The 20922-nt window shown below is 40.6% G+C and overlaps 1 protein-coding gene across 6 annotated transcripts in view; it reads right to left on the bottom strand.

The window, feature by feature from the left end:
- Positions 1-2071: 2071 nt before the first annotated feature.
- The window catches only part of si:ch73-366l1.5 (FILIA-N KH-like domain-containing protein), a 20410-nt gene continuing 1559 nt past the window's right edge, over positions 2072-20922 (bottom strand). Inside the window, exons 2-5 of one of the 6 annotated variants that reach the window (XM_020613186.1) lie at positions 13051-13101; positions 12750-13020; positions 10120-10219; positions 2072-3010 (exon numbers count right to left, since the gene is read on the bottom strand). In XM_020613186.1, coding sequence (XP_020468842.1) covers positions 2908-3010; positions 10120-10219; positions 12750-13020; positions 13051-13101 — 525 coding nt within the window. In that variant the 3' untranslated portion in view covers positions 2072-2907. Of the gene's footprint in view, positions 3011-3551; positions 4204-7576; positions 7650-10119; positions 10220-12749; positions 13102-20922 lie in introns of those variants that run through there. The other 5 variants (XM_020613187.1, XM_020613188.1, XM_020613185.1 and 2 more) reach the window with 5 other exon arrangements.

Below are 20922 nucleotides of genomic sequence, written 5' to 3'. Positions count from 1 at the left end.
AAATACAATACAAATACTGTAGGCCTATATTGGCTGACATATAACATAAACTATTATGTTATGGCTCCCTGAGATGTTTTTTAAAGAACTGTAAGCAAGGAACACACTGAGCAGAATATTTTAGAGTGTAAAAATGATTTTGTTACAGCTCTAAATCAGTAAATGACTACTAAATGACCTCAAATGTAGGGTGGCATCTTGCTACTTGGAAACACTAATAGGATAATATATGAATTAGAGTGATAGTCTATAGGCTACTGTATTTGCAATAAGCTGATAATAGCCTGGTCAGTTTATCGATCTAGCTCATGTTTTTACAATGCATAATGCTAAACAAAGTGAGGAAAATAATGCACATGAGAAAATTAGTGGGAGTGAAGTAATAATAATAATAATAATAAAATGTATTTATAAAGCACCTACCAACTCAAAGAGCACTAGGTGCTACATCAAAAAATTAAAACCAAAATCTAAAATTAGTCATTACATACATTACAGTCTAAAATTAAAATCTTTTCTGCTAATAAAATTCAAGGTCGGTGACTTGAACTGAAACTCTGGCTAAAGCCCTGCATCAAACACATGGACTTGAACATTAGTGGCTGTGCACAAATACCCGAAATAAACTATTTTAAGTAGCCTACAGTGCATTTAACTAACTTTCCAAACCCTTTTATCACTTCTTTTACAATAACTTCACTGATCAACAGCCTTTTCCAGCTAGTGTATACAATGTGTATTAGTGTAATATCATATAAGTTGCCTGTACTAGTTTTACATTAAGATCCCCACTGACCCTGGAGCAACAAGTGAAAATTCAACCTGAATTGGTCCTGCACTCAAACACAACCAGGTGATTTCAGTTCACCTACCTGTTGGTGGTCAGGTTTCTGTATTGTCTGTATAAAATTGCACAGATGATGAAACTGAAGGTTCCCAACAGGAGGAAAAAACATTTCTTGGAGGATGTTCCCATTATTCCCCTCAGAAGCTTTTTTAATCGCTGACATGGACTTCCATTGCTTTCATATTTTTCCTGTCAGGTGAGTTCAGATGAAGTGAAAGCTGCTAAAAAGGGTGAATAACAAATGAACCAGGCAAAGAAATAAAACAAATAACCCTAATCACCTGCTGCCATGATAAGTCAACCCCGCAGCCGGCTCATTCATTGCCAGGTTGATAGACAAATGAAAGCCTTCTGAAGCATGGACTCGCCATGAACTCTGGTTCAGTGTTCTGAAGCATCTGCTGTGGATAATCCTTAATATTGCATTTGCATATAGGTGAATTAAGTCTGAGACTGTGGCTGTGCCTCATGTCTCTTATATGATAGTTCCTCACTCCTCTAGGGGCCGATTCCAGGTTGAGCAAAGATCGAGGATGTCCCAGGACTCTAATGTGTAGTCTGAGGAGCGAAGAGGCTGCTGGAGGAGCCATGAGCAAAGATATGTGAGAGCATCATTCACACAAGTCTTTTATGGATTGACACACACCTTTATTGCCAATTGGATTGAGGCACTGAAATGTCACTGTGATACTTCTGTGTAAAAAGGTTGATACTGCGTTGAATAGCCTAGTCAAGTGTTACATCACTCGCAGGCCGAATAGTTTGGTTTGATTTTATTAAACCAGAATCAGATGTAATGGGATGTGAGTGCTTCCAACTCTCTGTAAGGCCTGTGAAGCCTGGTGGAAACATCCTAAACTGTAGGTGAATCCCAATTCCCTTATTTTATCGTTCCTCGATCCCCACTCAGCCCAGAAGTTGTTCCAGTCCACCATGATAAATGACACGCTGTTGCACCTATTTCTGCTCTGTGGAGCGAGGAGGCTGACTGGAGGATCGGAAATAAGTTTGTGACTGGACACTTCACATGAATGATCAGAGGAAAGAATGTCTCATGTCAGTTAAAATGTGTTTCCTCAGTTCCTCTCTCCTCACATTTTACATGAGTGGGACCAAGATGCAAGGAAAAGATACTACCAGAAAACATGAGCTAAATAAAGATGCTACAGATTCCTCCGAAGTCTAAGTCCATGACAGAGAATAATAGAGCCAGAGGCAGGAAATGGTTGTTATGTTTCAAGAAAAAAAATGTCACATTTATTTTCCCAAAAGTACAAATGTAACTAAATAGTTGATATCTTTTTTTAAATCCTGGGTCCAATGAGCTTGAATGATGTTGTTGCAGTTGTTGTTTGTAAAAGCAAACTGCTTCAGCAAACTAACTGCACGGTTTAAAAGGTAAATCAACTGTGATACTAAATATTTTCACTCTAGTGATAATCTTTGAAACTCACACACTACCCAGCAGTATTTAAAGTAACTAAAATTAGTTTTACCTGTTGCAACATTAAAGTAGTGTACACATTAATGCAACAACAAATTATAATCCAAAAATATAATGTATTATTCCAAAATGGGCCATGCTGCATAACAAGTACTTTTTACTTTTGGGACTTGGAGCATACTTTTAAAACTTTACATAAAAGGAAGATTTTTAATGTGTTTTCTTGTAACTGAGTATTTCTTCAGTGTGGTACTGCAACTTTTACTTAAATAAAGTACTTTGTTCTCCACTGCTAGACACTAAGTGGTGTTGAGACTTTGGCTCTCTGTTGTATTAGTCCACTAGCTGCTGTCCAGACAGATGAGACTTAGTCCATCTGAATGTATCTACCCTCTCCAGCATGTCGAAGACTAATTAAATAAATACATAAATAAAACATTTCACTGCAACAGGGACAGATTTAAAATTTAAAAAGTAAACTTACAGTAGTTTATATTAAAGTTTTGTTAGTCAGCGTTGCAGTGGGAACCATCCACTGCAGCTACGAGTCAAATGTGAGCAGCAGAAGTGATGAGGAACTCCCTGAGAGGACAGACGACGTCTCAGTCAGCGCGCCTCAGGAAGAATAGAGCTTCGACTGCTCCTCCACATCTCCGTCCGTCACCTTCCCCTTCTCCCTCAGCAGCAGAAAGATGGCCATCAGCTGCTCCTGTTGCACTCTGGGATGTCAGTCGCCCCCGCACAAGCGCATACGCACACACACACACACACACACACGGACTCACAATGTGCTGGGCTGCTGACATGTAGCATGTAGAAACAGTTCAGCTGTGGTCTGGAAACATGACAGCAGCAGCATATGATTTCGAGCTGTAGCACCCCCTTGTACACGCATGACGTAATGTTTGAAATAACCAAACACAGTAAGTGTGTTTTCTTCATTATGCTTTGATGCCAAAGGCCAAATAGCTCAGGCGTCCCTACTGTCCAACAGAACAACCCTTTTTTCTATTCTCTCCACTCTGAGCTTGTGAATCATGTATCCAATTCAACACGCATGGAAACACATTCAGTACAAAAAGAAATCATTCCAAAAAGAAGCACTGTATGAGTTAAACATGAAATAAAAATGACAGTACTAAAACAACAAATATCTGTGGGGTTTTTTTTGTTTTGTTTTTTGCTAAACATCTCTTTTAACAATCCAGAATTTACAAAAGCCTCAAAAACCTACTGCTGGAACAAACACAGAAACATCTCCACGGTTCCACATATTTATTGCAGGTCAAACATTTAAACCAAACTCAGAAGAATTCAAACTCCAAACACAACGACTAACGATGGGAGGGCGTTTACTTCTGTGGTTTTAGGTCGAATTTCAGCATAAACGTGTTGATCTAAAAGAAAACTCAGCAGACATAGATGCTGAGAGTTTATTGTTAGGTTGCTGTTTGAGACGCACAAACCAGACTAAACACAGGTTAAACTTAATCTGAATTTAGATCACAGAGTTTAATAGGTTTTAAAGTCTGTTAACAAAAAATGTTACACAATTCTTTCTCAGCTCTGAAACCTCAATAATGTCACACACTTTATCTCAGTGTAACTCTTCAACCTTTCAGCGTTCAACGTTTTCTCCATCTTCAACATATAAAGCAGACAGCCAGAAAACAGAGATTCCTGAAGGCACTTTGGTGCCAAGATGTTTGCTTTTCACAAGCACCTCTGACACCACTACAAGAAAAAGCCAACTAAAATAAAATCAAGCACATGCCACACAGTTGAAGGTCTGATCTTCATTGCAGGTTCATCGTTTAGTGCTCCTTGTTGTCTTTCTCACAGCTGTATCAGCTGCAAGAAAATACAGAAGACAAAAAGAAGAGTGGTGCCTTATCTTGGTCATTCAGGTGCTCTGAAATATGAGAAACAATATAGAAATGAGTTTTGACTTTCAAAATCTAACAGAAAATATATTTTAAATCTGTTAAGCAGCACAACACAACAATCAGTTTGCCAACTATGCTGTTACAGTATGTTTTAGAAATGTACATCTTTTTTTTCTGTTTCAGGCATCTGTTTGCTGAGCTACTGCATAAAAATCAAATCAAAAAGTTCTTAAGATCTGTATCATCAACTTGTACCCGGTACTTTTTACCATACTGACTCTGAGAGACGAGACAGTCCAAGTAACTACAAAACAGTGCTGATTTATTCCATGAACACAGGTAAACATCAACATTACATGCTCAGGTATCTTGCACCTCCAAACTGCACGCAGGCAGATGTAAGATGAAAGACCCTGAACCCACCAGGCCTATACATTATATCCCTTCGGTTGGGCTAGCCCCATACTACACAGAAACGTCAACCGAGACGTCTCTGTTGCCAGCTTTGCAGCTGGTCATAGCAGTAGTCAAAACATGAGGTAAATCAATGTGTGTCTGTTGGTTAAGTGGTGTGTAGCTAAAAACATTCTCACGACCTCTAGTAACATGTCGTGACTTAAACATAAGAACATATTATGGCTAAAGCTACAGTTATACACGTCATAATAATAATATTAAACATCCTGTCTGCTGACAGTCATCAACTCTTCTCTCTAGTATCCTTGACCAGATGTACCCTGTAGAAACTCATAAGCATGACTAAGCATTTAACAGTCTAACTAGACATCCTATCTCCACTAAACATTTCTAATACATAAAGTATCTATCCAATATCTATCTGACTAAAAATACCTAACAACTTCAAGTCTGATTTAGTTTTAATGTTATGTTATTGCTATAAAGTAACACATACTGTATCAGTCACCACTGCTGATTTGTAGTTAATGAACTAAAACTTGCTTATATGGCACTTTAAATGCTGGGCTGAGTTACTCAGATCAGAGGTTATAAATTCACGTTTAAGGTTTGTGGAACACATCTGGTCAGAGAAACCTCACATGTGAAATGATGACAACACAAGGACATAACTTCCATTGGAGACAGGGAGGATGTGCCTGCCTCTCTTTTCTTAATCCTGATTTTGTTCCTCTGTTTCTTCAGTGACAGATTTAATGTCTAGAATCTCTATACACACAGTTCTCTGACTAAAATTCAGAAAAGAAAAACTATGAGTTTGTACTAATGTTTTGCTTCTTAGGCCTTTTGCTGTAGAAGCCACCCTAGACTTCTGATTGGAGATTTAGTCACTCTGCAGTTTGATGCTAAGAGCTGATTTCCACTGTCAGTGTATGTAAAAGCACTGAAGCCACTGACAAAACATTTGCATCTGTGATTTCATTAACTCACAGTTTATTTGACAAACCTCCTTAAACCACTCCGGTGTGTTCCACTAAAAGAGTTCAAGTGTGATAGACGGCACTCACCATTAGCTGTGGCGTTAGCAGGCAGCATGCAGGGTTAGCAAGCCGAGCAGCACAGCTGGACAGAAGCTGGCCGATGTGGCCAAGACTGGAATGAATAAATAAACTAAAGAAGTGAAAGCTCAGGCCACAGTGACAGGAAACCACCACCAGAAGCGCAGCGGCATGAGACTGGCAGAGAGCTGCTGGATGGAGTCGGTGCATTAAATCACATTCAGCTGGTGTGGGTACAGATCACCACATTCCATAATCCCCAGCATAAATTCAACTTGAGCAAAGGCTTAATCAGACAGTAACTGGAGACGCACTCGGGGGTGTTTTTCATGTGTATTAACTGTGTTTGGCCTGTAGATGGCGAACATAGGCAACAAGCAGTGTTCCTAGTTTAACAGACTCTGGCTTTATTCAGCTGTTACCTGCTAATAGTAATAAAGAGAAATAGAAATCAACACCCTTAAACATCCCGACTGATGATGTCTCGTACACTCGCAGCACTGGGTGACTTTCAGCGGTTCACATGCTGAGTCTGTACAAACACAGTGTGGTATAAAGCTGATAAGAGTTTGATGGGCGGCTCCTAAAATCAGAGCTGTGCCGATATAAAATTCCACACCCACTGAATCAAACTGCTAAAAATGTGGCAGCTGATTCACCTACTGAGATTGAAACATGACTCCCCTGTCTCTGATTTACAAATGACATGAATTCAGTATATTACAATAAAATAAAACCCGGTCTCAAAAAGCACCCTATAGTTGAATCTTAATACAATTTTGCACATTAAATGTTATACTTGGTTCTATTTATTACAGCCGTCTTCTGTTTTTCTGCAGCTTTTCATCTAGGATTGTTATATACCTGTGTTGTGTGCCAGTACAGTGGCAAATCCTCTCTGACACAGTCAACACACGCTAAACATCAAACATGTAGAATTTCTTGTTGCATTGTATTTTATTGTATTACTGTCCCTGTCTTTAAAATATCATTAGTTTCTTACTGACTGGTTTATTTGCTTTCTCATTTCAAACAGTGAGTGTATTCCCACTGATATCAGTACTGACATTGAGAACATGTCCTTTGTGTTTCCTATAAAAGCCCGGTGAAGGTTCCTGCAGGGTCTTTTGTGTTTCCTCTATAGATGCTTTGTCCCCTCTGAGCACACATGACCCACATTGGCTGTTTCCCTGCATCTCAGGCCTCTTATATCCATTGTAAACTAGTTTGTAGTAGGATGAACTCACACATGTTGGTTTGTTGTGTTTCCTGTTAAGGAGCTCAATAATAAGAGGATAATGCAGGATCTGAAGCCATGCGCAGCAGTGTAACAGCTGGGTGTCACTGTGTGAACAGCTGGGCCACGTGACCCCTTTAACCAGCACTGAACATCTGGACCTGGCTCCAGTTAAAGGAGGATTCATGAGGTCTGAAGGGAGGGGGTGTCAGCGAACACGTTGCAGGGAGGACAAATCATCATTATTGATTAATCAGTCATCACTGTAGGTTATCTGAAGCTGATTGCTTATGGGTTATTTTTTCTTTTTTTTTTTTTATCAGCAGATACTTCCATTGCCAATATTCTCAATTATCAATGTGGCTATTTGTGGAAATGCTGTCAGAACGTTGTGGTATTTAAATTAGCGCCCCACTTGAATACTTTACACTACAGTAAATGTTGTGTTTAACCATGAACTCTCATATTTGCAGCACAGTTTCCACTCCAGCCTAAAAAAACATGATTAGTATTTTTCTGTTGGTGCTTGTGTAACTTCAGAACATGGTTACAGGTCATGAGGGAAGTGTGGTTATTATTAAATACTGAACAGAATTTCTATTGTTATGTCTAGTTCCAGGTTGCAAAGTTTAACTGAGTGAGGTTTGGGCTTTGGAGAGGTTATATTAAATAGAAACATCACCTTACCATCTCCTTCCTAACACAGTGTGTGTCTGCTCAGGATGATTATAGAGAGGTAAAATCTGATGTAAGTTCTATCCTGGAAAGATAAAGGTGGAGGCAGTGAGACTCTGCTGACTTGCACAAAGACACAAACATTTGTTGTTGACACATTTGTGGCAGAATATGTAAATTATCCACAAAAATAGGGGGCGTCATGCCTGGATGTTCAGGGGAAGGGACAAGACAGGCGGATGTGTTGAAGTTGAGGGAGGGGTTGGGTATCGTTTAAATTAGAAAAATGCATGTTCAGTTTTTTTCTTTTTATGCCCAAAGCGTAATAAAAATACTGAGGAAAAAATTCTGGCTTTCATAATTCATGCATGAAAAGGTTAAACCAGGTTCTTTTGAAAAACCTTGTTTCAAATTTAATTTATTAAAAAGTATTGACTATAGTGTCCCAAAATCCTAAATGATATATAATCTTGCACACAAGATGCAAAAAATCCAAATCTTATGCATGAAGTTTAATATTATCTGTGCAAAAGATTGATTTAGTTATTTGATTTGCTATTATCTTTTGTACTAGACCCATTTTCTACACAAGATAACGTCATGTAAAGCACACAAGCTGTAACTTGCATTATACAAGTTATCTTTTGTGACCATGAGGTAAAAGGTCTATATCTGTTGTGCACAAGTCAATGTGGAGCTCATGGAGGGCAACATCATGCTGTGTGTGCGACTGAAATTCAAAAACCGAATGTTAGGGTGGGAAGGGGATCATCCGCAGGTGCTGAGGACAGTCTTTACAGCAACTTAGCGAGAGAAGATGGAATGAGGAAGTTGGATGGAGTTCAGCATCAAACTCCATCCCTCTGCTGGAGAAATAGTTATTCATCTGTGACGTCGTTTGGCCTTGAGACACAACTCAGACTGAATGGAAACAATTTCGACAGAGGGCAGGGAGTTTCCCTCCTCTGGTAACATTCTCAACAGAAGCACAGCAAGGCAGTGCTTCCAAACCATGAAAACATTTTTAGAGCTCCTGGGGCCCAATCAGAAGGCTGCAGATGTTCACTCCCCATACTGAGCAAAAAAAAAAAGAAAAAAAGAAAAAGACAAATGCCATAACCAGAAACATAAACTCTGCCTTCTGTATTTCTCCTCCTCAGTCTCCTCACTTGCCCGATTCCCTTTCACTCTGCCCAAATCCAGGCCTCAGACTCACCACACCAGACACTATATGTAACGGTGCATTATATAACACCTCGCTCTAGTCACCTGCAGTACAGGCCTGAGGGTGTGTTGATGACACATGAATGGAACACGGTGTCTGCTGTTCATGTAAATCTAGAGGCAGAGTGAATCTTTGGAGTCAGGCCTTTGGACCAGTCTCTGTTCTGCCTGCTCTGTTTGTCATGTTGCCTCAGAAGACATGTGGGCTGCCACTGTCCCCCTCACACATGCGGTGGTGTCCATGTGGGCTGTCATCTAGGTGATCACAATTTTGGTTCCTTTGTCCTTTGTTTCGCACAAAGGCAGCCATACTCCTAACATACACACACACACACTTATCACACACGTTGACTAAAACTTGTGTCTGAGTTAAGTCTTCAGTCCCCGGTGTTCAAGTCAAGCCCAGGTCCATCCATCCATTGTCTATACCTCCTATCCTAATGAGGGTCGCAGGGGCTGGAGCCAATCCCAGCTGACACTGGGTGAGAGGCGGGGTCCACCCCGGACAGGTCGCTGGTTTCTCACAGGGCTGACACTTAGAGACAGACCACCACACACAATCCAGATTCACTGATCAACCTAAGCTGCATGTCTTTGGACTACCCGGAGAGAACCCACGCAGGCACAGAGAGAACAAGCAAACTCCACAGAGAAAGGCCCCGGGGTGGCCCGGGCTCTACCCCAAAACCTTCTTTCTGTGAGGCGACAGTGCAAACCACTGCACCCAGAATACCTTCATTACATTACTGTTCAGTTAGTCTTATTAATATCACTGTAATATAATTACAACAAAAATTAAACATTAATAATTTTACAAAAATTTCTATTTATCTTGTTAAGTTTAATTGTTAATTTAATTCCAAAACTGTGGTTAATCATCAGTGACACTGATAATTATGAGACTAATCTGAACGCATCCAGGTGACACCAACATTTTATTGGTCTCCAATGTGAGGCTGTGTCATGGGACCTACAATGTGAGCTTTGTAAAGCACAAGGTTTACTCTTTGTCAAGCACAGAGGAATCACATCTACAGAAACCGTGTGAGACATAATCAAAAATGGCTCTTGAACGGCGCATTAAAAAGTGTATAAAGTGCGTAGCGCAGCTTGCTACTCTCCAGGATTGAAGCTTTAGCTGCTCTCTCAGACTAGCTTCCCTCTGTTTTCATACAAGGATGAAGCTAAATAAAACAGGGTAAAAAGGCAGAAAGCAAGAAATATGTGTGTGTGCTTGTATTAGCATGCAAAGACATATGTATCCAGTATCATCAGCACCATGAAGGCAGGTAGATAAGGCAGGATAAAGAGTTTGGGGGTGAGAAACTGACCTCTGCTCCTCCTCGATCTCCTCCTTGGTCATCAGCGTCTCATACTTGCTCTGTTTCTTTCCTGGAGTGAACTTCACTGTATCGTCAGCTGCAGTCGCATCTGCAACACAGGAGACACACAGCAGGACGACATGTTTCTAACTGTCCCCACATGTTTATATCAGGACTTAACATCACAAATCTACTGTCCATCAGTCAAGTGCTCCTTGTTGAGTCATAGTATGATGCCAAATGTCATATATTTAAAAAAAAAAAGCCTAGAGAAAGGACCCCACGCTACTCAAGTCTGTTTTACTGATATTTGTATAAAATACAATGTATTTAGCAGAAAGCGTTAGCATATAATTCATTACCACTCAAATTGCTGGCATACAATAATGATGTACCATATAACTGACTAAAACTTTACTTCGTGTGTGGTCGTGCATTAGCAAACTGCATAACACATCTGTTTGTCACATTTGGTGAATGTTTAAGTGCTATGCTATAATTCAGCACATGCTAAAATTATGAACATGTAAATTGGTGGTATGTGCTGACAACTTGCTGGTTAAATTATTTACAAAAGAACATTTCTTGGAAATGATCGTTTAAAAAAATAAATGCCCTGCTATGTTTTATAGGTCATACAGGCAGAAATTCAGAGGTTAGAGTAGATGATTTGAACAATACTTTTTTCATAATTTGTCAAACTATGTCACACCGTGCAGCGGTAGGTTGTGATGAGTCTGAGAAGGTAAAGTTGAGTGAGTCGGTCTGGTCTCACTCTGCATTTCACCATTTTTCAAAGTGGTGAATTGTTTAACTTGATGTATGATAAAGATGGCTTACTGGATACACACAGACACGTTTGTTTATTAGGACATACTATTACTTCATACTGTGTGTAAATTGAGCAAATGGGTTATATACTGTGTACATGCAAACACAAACACTTGTACTTCTATCTTTGTAAGGACACTCATTGATATAATGCACTCCCTAACCCCTTACTCTAACACCTAACCATCAAAACTAAGTGCCTAACACCTATCACTAAACCTAATCCTACCTTGAACCCTAAAACCAAGTCTTAATCTTCAAAAAGATGTTTGACAAAGTGAGGACTGGCCAAAATGCCCTCACTTTCAACAAACGTCCTCACTCTGTAGCAAAAAAATACTTTTTCATCCTCACTATTTAAAAGGTACAAGAGCACACACACAAACAAACATATACACCTGTTTTTCCATCTGTTGTGTCGCAGTTTGGAGGGACATCAAGCAGATTGTTAGTCTGGATGGCAGCTGACTAACTAAAAGCAGATGGCTGCTCCAATTCTGTGCATGCCACCTGATCAACTCATACGATACACGCATACAATCATTACATGCTGGACTTATTAACAGTCCTGCCAGTGGAGGACAATGAAATAACTGTAAACAAGTGGTAAAGACTGGTCATCTGACTTTTCTGTTTGAGTGTTTCTGGTTTCCTGGGCTGTTGTTAATCTTGTGGTCAGGATTTTCTGCTAGGTGAAAATAGCAGACATTATATTGCAAATGCACTGACTTTTACTTGATTTTTTCCAAGGCCTAATCTGTACACTCATCATTCCATGTAGTGTAATGAATGAAACCTGTGTCTGTATCCTCAGGAGAATTGAAAACAGTAGCTTGACAGCTGTATTGCACTGACTTTTCCTGGAAATGACTTGTCTGCCGTTGACAGTCGCCAACATCTGTCTGCTATAGAAAGCTGGAATTTTCTGTCCAAAGATTAGATTGAGTGTCAACAAAGTAAATGTTTTTAGTGCAGAGAAATCCAGTTGGATTCATACAACATTATCTTATCCTTAGATGAGTGTTTCTGTATTGACAATTTTGTATCAGCTTCCTGGAAACACTCGCCGTCAATAAATCCCATGAAAGACAACCAACAATGTTTCACTCCATCTTTAAGTATATTCTGAGTTCCCTACCCTAATATAATATGCAGTGTACTATAATCTTACTGTAACTTCACTTCCTTGATTTTTCAGCTGCACCTCAAGCTCTCAATCAGTGGATATATACTGATTAAAAAACATGAGATGTGATTACACGTTAGGTAAGACAAAACAAGTATTTTCTCCAGCAACCACTAAAGATTATTTTCATTATGGACTAATCTGTTGTTTATTTTCTCACTTAAAGCATTAATCTTTTCCCCCAGATTCTAAGGTGATGTCTTCAAATGTCTTTTTCTGTATAATTAATGGTGCAAAATCCAAAGAAAAGCAGTTTTGTACATAGGAAAAGCATAAATCCCTGCATTTGAAAAACTGGAACCAGACATCCTAGTTTTTCTAGACTCTAAAGATTTCTCAACTGAAACTATCTGGGAAAGAATATCTTTGGTGAAACTACTCACAGAAATAAAGAGGCCCCACAGTGGACCTTGGGTAACTTCACATTTAATTGCCATGATTTCCTGTTAACTCAAAATGGCTATTTTCCTGCAAATATGATTTAAACCAGCTTAGGATTCTTCCAGTCTGTCTAGTAATATATTGTGAAAACCTCAGACAGGTCAAATATGACTGATAAGAGAGTGGAGTATAAACCTGGTCTGGTTAAACTAACAGCATGTTGTCTGTACAACAGTCTTACCACTGCTCTGGACAATTTCTGGTTCAGCCTCATGTGATGCCTGTGCAAGAGGTTCGGGGTTGGGAAGGCTGTCTTCTGCAGAACCAGGGATCAGCTCAGATAAAGACTTCTCCACAGACTGCAGGACCGCTTCAGACACCGATTCAGACTTGACCACTGGCTCTGGATCAGGCACGGCAACAGGTTCTGGAACCGCAGCTGGTTCTTGGACAGGTTCGGAAACTGATGCTGGTTCTGGGAATGGTTCTGGTGCCGATGCTGGTTCCGGTACTTTTACTGGTTCTGGGACAGGTTCAGGTACTTTTACTGGTTCTGGGACAGGTTCTGATGCCGACACTGAATCTGGAACAGCCTAGAAAGGCAAAAGGTTCACAAACAATTAATATTGAGAGACAGAAGTATAAAGATAGTATATACAATACATGAGAAAAAAGGGGGGTGTGCTTCTCCTGCACTGAAATACAGCTGGGTGCTCTGCCTTAAAAGACGTTCCTGATGCTTCTACTGGTTCTAACACATTATATTTAGTCTTTTTTTTATTTTATTTTTTACATTTTTATTGGACAGCTGGTCATAGAGAGGCAGAGATACAAAGAACAAGGCCTGGACAAACATCATGGTTGGGCTGGAACTGCTGACAACACATTACGTCTGCTAAAAGCAAAGTTCCATTTTCTTTAGAATAATTTTTAAAGCTATAAGTTATAATAGTCATGATTCAAGCTTGTATGTTTTGAAAACTCTTTGTTTTTGTTTTAAATTTCCCATGTGATCCTGCTGCCATGGCAGTCCTGTAAAAAAGATATTCAGTTCTCTATTTTAGGTCACATTCTTCACGTAAAGAAACACAAAATCAGTCACACTGTTTGAGATGGGCTCAATCTAACATTTTCCAGTTATAAAAAAAGGATTATCTCTGTCCACAGTGACTGACTGTACTGTAGCATATCAGTTGTGTAGATGTCTACTGTCAAGTGCAACTCCTTGTTGAGTTTCAGCTGCTGCCTGCTGCTCACACCAGGACAGACACAACCCTCTTCGGTGTAAGTCAACCTGTCCTTTCTCTGACACCTGACCACACACACACACACACACATCAGTATGTTTCATTGACTGACCTCTCTGCATGTCCCTATAAATGCACTTGTCTTTTGTGAAGTGCTGAGTTGGCACAAACTGAGGCACATGTAAATAATATCTTTTGATTTGGAAGCAACTATAGTTTAGAAAAAGATCTTGTGTGTTTTTTTTTTACAAATTGTGTACAAAGTATTTAATACTAGAAAATTAAGATAAAAAAGATGTTTTCAGAAAAGAGAGTATAGTCTGGTCCCGTCGGTCAAAACCAGCCTTGACCAGTTTTGTTACCGATGACTCACCATGGTGACAACTGGTGGCGTCAGGGTGCAACAGTGAAATGCATCCGGCTTGGTGGTATTAAACTAATCTTGCAGTCCTGCCTGCCACCCGCCTGGTCTATTAATCCCACAGCAGCCTTCCCTCACACCATCAAACTGGAACGGCATCCATTTAAACACTAGTCCCAACCACTGCCTCTGAATTCCTGAGTTATGAAACACCACAATAACCTCTGCACTAAAAAGCCAGCTGCTGTAACAAAGTGTACAGCGTCACGCTGCTAAAAGCAGGACCATTAACTCACTTCATGAGTCAAGAGGACAATAAACTGTATTCTTAGCTGAAACCAAGGTCCTGATTCTACTGCTGCCCTAAATTGGACAAATGTGTTTGTTGGGCGAGTAAACCCAATATGAGATCATTGATGGTAATTTCAGGCAATGACCGTGATCAAATCTGGGGAATGAATCAACAAAGCCGCAGTGGAGCCTACAGGCGCCCATTCAAAACAAAAAAAACTATGGTAAGTCAAAAGCATGAGATGAGTTTAAAATTTCTAGATATTAAATCAAGACTGAGTTTTATTGTTTCACGTGAGAAAGCAATATCATAGAATAAGATACTAAAGTAAAATTGAGATACCTAATGAAGATTATGTGATGCTGAATCAAGATTAGGACATTCTAAATCAAGATTATGAGACAACAGTAAAATTATAGGATAATAAATCAAGATAAGTAGATACTCACCAGAACTATGGGATACTGAGCCAAGATTATAGAATGCTAAATGTAGAATATAAAATACTAAATCATGATTACAGAATGCTAAAACATAATTAATACTACATAAAGATTGAGTTACCAACCTTAGAGTCTAAGATACTGACCTAAGATTTTAAATGACTATATCAAAATTATGAGATACATCAAGATTTTCATACAAAATCAAGATTATAGAAAACAGTACAGCATACAACTGATTTCATATGATATTATCAAGAAATTAAACTAGGAACAACAATTGGTGCCATGACATCAAACCGAAATATTTAAAAACCAACACAAATAACTAAAAAGAAGTCAAATGTAATTTTAAAGCTCTATGGGTCCTGTTCAAAATGAGCCCAGTGATCCTGCCCTTTACGACCTCTGAGAGCTGTTCCTGGTAAATAAAACCCAATCTGTAACTTTACACTGAGTGCTTCACTCATTCTCGCTCTGTAACAGAGTGCAGATGAAGGGCATTAGGTCTCTTGGCATGCGGGGAATTTAGTAAACTACCTGAGCATAGACGAAAGACGAAGCGGCTCCAGTTGGTGACGAGCCTGAGGCGGCCAACGTGAAATCAGTGAGCTGTTTGTCCACAGCAGAGAGGAGGGGACAGAAGGTTTCTCCTGCGTTATAACAGTGCATTGAGGCATGCGCCACAGAAAGGTGGTGGGTAGGCTTGGTAACAGATTTTTAGGCTTTTTTCATCATGTGATCACAATCAATGATCACAGCAGTCACACCACAAAGTGACATTCACTCTGCCACACTAGGCGGGGGCAAGAAGTCTGGTGAAACACTCTGCTGCTGAGGCAGAGACTGTTTCTCTGTGTGAACACAGACTCATTGTTCCCTTTGCTCTCTGCCCAGTCTCCACTTCAGCTCTCTGACACCACCTCAATTTATAAAACACAAACTTCCATTCTGTGCTCTGAGCCTGTCAGCCTCCAGGGAAACGTCTGCAGGACTGTCTTCTGCACAGAGCTGCAAAAGCAGGCAGCAGGTACACAGACAGACAGTGTTTACTTCAAAGTCAGTTTGTTACAGCACCTGCAAATACATGCAGGTTTACTCATTGTTAATCTCCCCACTGTAAAATAAAAGAAGCATGGTTGAGACCAGGTTATGACTTGGAACTATTTCCAAATATTTAGTGTAGGAACCAGGATTTTGCTCAGAAACAATGGCACCTGTAAAAATCTGGATATTCTATAGTGGATCTCAACTTTGTCGGTTATAAGCGTATCACCACACGTGCATACTGTACCATCTGAGCTTATAGAAACCTGAATCTCCTCAAAATACACATTTTAATTTATTGCTGCCATGTGAGAAACAATCAATGAGCAGAATCAGATTTGAAAATCTATTGGATATAGATGGTACCCAGGTCTACTAGACTGTGGCTGTGAGCCGCAGTGTGTGGAGACACAACGTGCATGCAGGGCGGCAGTAAAGACCACTTAAGATGAGTCTAAGACCAGTTTATAGCACATCAGCTAGGAGACGGATCAAAACAAATGTGTCAAATCAGTTTGAGAAAAATGATATATTCTGACACACTGTGACAAATTATGAAAGTACAATATCTTTCAATACATTTGAATAAAACTACACATCTAAAATTAGGATATTTGGTTATATGAATGTACAGTATGAATGTACTGTACCTGTAATGACAGTGGAGCACAGTGACATGATATTAAATCATAAAACCTCTCTGTGGGTAACTGACAGCAGAGCTCCATTCTGCTACAAGAGCAGATAACCAGATGCAAAATGTTCTCAAAGAGATGGGCAACATCTGGAAAGAGAGGCAAAATGTCCTCACAGAGCTGTGAAAGATCCACAGAGATACAACACATTGCAAAATTACCACAACAGACGACTACGAAGAGACAAAAATATCGACAAAAACAAACAGCCACAAAATATCCCCAAAAAGACCAAATTAGTCCACAAACAGTTGTAAGTAAATCAAAAATCTAGAGTTACCACTTCACCTGTGGTATGTCTCCACCAACCAGGCAAATTTACAGGAAAGAGACAGATGAGAGGGCACTGTCCTTGACCTTTGACCACTAAAATCTAATCAGTTCCTCTTCGTGCCAAATTTGAAGAAATTCCCTCAAGGTGTGCCTGTCATATCATGTTCATAAGTGGGCCAGATGGACACACAAACTGATATCATAATGCCTCCAGTTGTGGCTGTCCCTGGCACAGAGGCATAAAGATGCAAACCAACTACTAAGAGAATGACAACAGAGATGCAAAATGACCACAAAACAAACATAGCTTGTCCTAGTGTGAAAAGAGACACTAGTGTCTTATTACTGCCGATATCTTTATCATTCTCGCCCCTTGGCAGCCCAAACCAGACAAGTTAAAATCACCACTGAAGGTGGAGGGGGTGGAGGGTTTCATGTCATCACATTTGGACTTCAAACTGTTCAAACTGGAGTAAATGCAAAGTTTCTGCAACAGTATATCTTAACAAAGAGTCCAGCCATTTCGTGCCCCTTGGTTCAAGGAAACATTTGAGAACAACACATGGTCTCAGTCGTTTGGTTCCCTTCCTGTTTACCTCTCACGTTGACTGAAAAGAGCAGCTGTTGGTCCTGAGGAGGAGACACTGCCGTTCAATTCTCCCGTTTCTGTCTGACACTGTACTATGAGTGGAGGAGGGCAGCTTGGCCAAAAGAAATGACCTAATAATGTCTCAGTGGTGGCTTAGAGGCAGGAGATGGGACAGGCAGTGGTGGTGATGTTGAGGGTGCCAACCTCTCTGAAGTCACCACAGAGGAGGGATCAGCTTCGACGCTGTGTTATGTAGCCAATGTGTGTTTTTTGTTCATGGAGCTGATGCTCAGCCAGTAGCTCTGTGAAGCAGAGGTGGAGTGAGAGAGACCAGAGCAGGCCTGAGAGGGGGGAGGCGAGGCAGGAACAGCACCGGGCCAGGGGGAAATACCAGCAGAGGTGTGTCAGACAACTTGGGGAGGTCCAATGAGAGAACTGCGTGCAACTGTTCACAGTCTGATAAAATCAACAGAGACGAGAGGTCAGCAGATGCCACGCAGACCTCGCCCACTGGATGACTCACCGCTGTGGTTATGAGACAGCTGACTAATGGCATATTTCAATGTTTCAGAGCCTGAAGACATCAGGGGCCCCTGGAAAAATCTGGGAATTATTACAATAAACATGGGGGGGTTTGGGGGCAACAAAAATGATATAAGGACCAAAACATGCTATGTTTGACCAGTTTATTTATTTACCAGCCCTGTGACGTATAATTTGATACAAAAGCAAACAGTGAATAAACTAACTATGCCACTGTACTGAACTGTGAGCTCTAACGCAATCATTCCCTTTCCATCATTCCAAACCTGCATGATGTGAGCACGCTCACATTCCCTTATATGGACAGCTGCATTGCCACGAGCCACACAGTCTGACATTTTCAAAGAATGAGGAGGGAGAGGAAACATTTAGCCAGTCCGAAAAAAGCTCAGTATGTCTAAGGAATGTTCCGGTTGTTGACTGCAGCCTCCAAAGCCAAACACACTTTCCTATTTTTATGGTTTAAACAATATCAGCACATTGTTAAGTCCATGTAGTGGATCACATCCATGCTCTCATATACCTCAGCCTGAAGAAAAACAACAAAAAACCTACAACATTTTAGTCCTTTTGCCTTATTTTTAGTGCAATGTGGTTGAAAGTGGAGTCAATGCAGTTTGTAATTCTTGGAGAAGGGACGTTACAATATGCTAAGCAGATAAATGTCAGAGAGCCAGACTCTGACTCTGACAGCAATGATACACGGAGCAGGGTCATAAACCTGTGCTACTGAGAGGAAAACCAGCCTGTGAGAACATTGCAGGGCGGAAAGGTTTAGTGCTCAGAGTCTGGAAAGTCAAGTCGTTTATTTCTGACCTGTTACAGTGGAGTGCACATTTACTGGGGGCTATCAGTGTCATGGGTAGAAGTAGTACTCGGATCATTTACTTAAGTAACCGTATCAATACAACAGTATGTCTGTCTGTTACAAGTAAAAGTCCTGCATTCAAAATGTTATTTAAATAAAAGTAATACAAAAGTATTAGCATTAAAACATACTTAAAGTACTAAAAGTAAAAGTACTTGTTACGCAGAATGGCACATTTCACATTCCTGTTTATCATATTATAATTACCGATGAAGTATAGTGTACATCACATTTAATGTTGCAGCTGGTAAAGTGGGGCTAGTTTTAACTGGCTTATATAAATTTTATTTGCATTACTGCTGGGTAGCTTTTGAATTTTCCACCATAGGTCAATGGGGTTTTATAATTATACTGGACTGTTTGTATTGTATAGTGCTGTTCTATGCATTGCAGCACACTCAAAGCGCTTTCACACTATCTGGCCATTCGCACTCCCAAACACTCACACATTCACGCACCGGTGTCAACACCGGGAGCAAATGGGGCTTCAGTGTCTTGCTCAAGGACACTTCGACATGTGGACTGGAGAAGCCGGGAATCAAACCGCTAATCTTCCCACACAGATTTACTCATAACAGACGAAGGCCAAAGCAACAAGAGCCGCTGTGTTCCAGCTCTACAGGGTCACAATCACAGAGACATCCTTTATGTGGACAGTGAAAACTGTCCAATATACCATGGTACACTGCAGCAGCTATAGGTCAGACAGCTGAAGAGTGAACTATGTGTGCTGGAAAAGGTCGTCAATGGAGAGGAGGACCGAAGAGTGTTAGCTGATGTCAACTACGACTTCCAAGGTGCATTTCACTAACAAACACCCAATTACAAAGCTTCACTAACTGTGAGCTGAAGCTACACATTACACTTTGTAGAGTCCCAATGAAACATTCAGCAGTTTAAATTTTCACCTTTAATTTGCCCAGGGTGGGAGCACATTTACACCTGGAAGCTGCCCAGTACAGCCGCACACAGTTGGGGTTAAAGGCCTTGCCCAAGGGCACCACAGTGGTGCTGATGAGAGAGGGGCAGGGGTTGCTTTGTCACCTGTCTGCCACCACCACTGCCCTGTAAATCATTAATTACATGGTTGGGGGTTCAGTCTTCTGTCCACATGCCCTGAGCACCAACCCCAAACTGCACCCACATTATTTTCCATATTATTGTCATAAACTAGAAATGTGTAAAAAGTCTTTATGTAAAATCACCAGGTTTCCTTTAGAGACCTTTGATAGGTGCTGTAATTTCATTTTCACCACATAGAGCTCTGTGCTTTGTTTTTAAACCCAAAAATGCAGCCTTGACCTTTCTAGCCCTGACCAGTGTCTGCAGGTATTCCTTTCAGGTCACTGCTCCAACAACCACCTTTGTATAACATGAGAGGCAAAACCCTGGAGCAACAAGCCTGCAAAACGATTGCTGTAACATTCGCTGCTGCTCATTGGACTCACTGCTTTGACTGCACAGTAGTAACTGGAGGAGACTTTTTATCAGCTCCTCTATTTTCTCATCTGGACTATTGTGGCTGTTCAGAGATACAGTACTTTTATGAAAGCAGATCCCCGCCATAATGTTTTGGGGCATTCTAACCGCATTTCGAGTGCTCCTCAGTTTGCAAATCAGACTTTGAGAACGCAGGAATGAATTTGTAAGAGCAGAAACAGGTTTAAGAGTGAGGGAGGGTCCTTGCTGCCTGCTCCAATCAACTGTTTTGCTCACATTTCTGTCCTCCCTTGCTCTCAGTACATCGCATGTTCCGGCAACAGTGAGCATTCTTCAGGCTTTTTAAAAGCGTGAGGTGGGAAAAGGTCAAAAGGAACCAACAAATGAAGGCCAACATGGTGAAAGTCTTCAGGAGGGAAGAGGGGAGCATTTGTACTGCTGCCAACAAAACTCGATTTGCATGCTAGTATATAACAGTAACATCAGCAGACATTCAAATACACACAGGGCCTCACCTGTGGATGGTTTCACTCCCTGCTCCTCAGAACATTTCCTCAACATTTTCATAAAGGCTCGACACTGTTTGCACAAGCAAATGATCATCCAGTAATCAGCT

This window comes from Monopterus albus, unplaced genomic scaffold, assembly GCF_001952655.1.
Source record: "Monopterus albus unplaced genomic scaffold, M_albus_1.0 scaffold131.1, whole genome shotgun sequence".
Lineage (NCBI taxonomy): Eukaryota > Metazoa > Chordata > Actinopteri > Synbranchiformes > Synbranchidae > Monopterus > Monopterus albus.
This window is presented reverse-complemented; position numbering and strand designations above follow the sequence as displayed.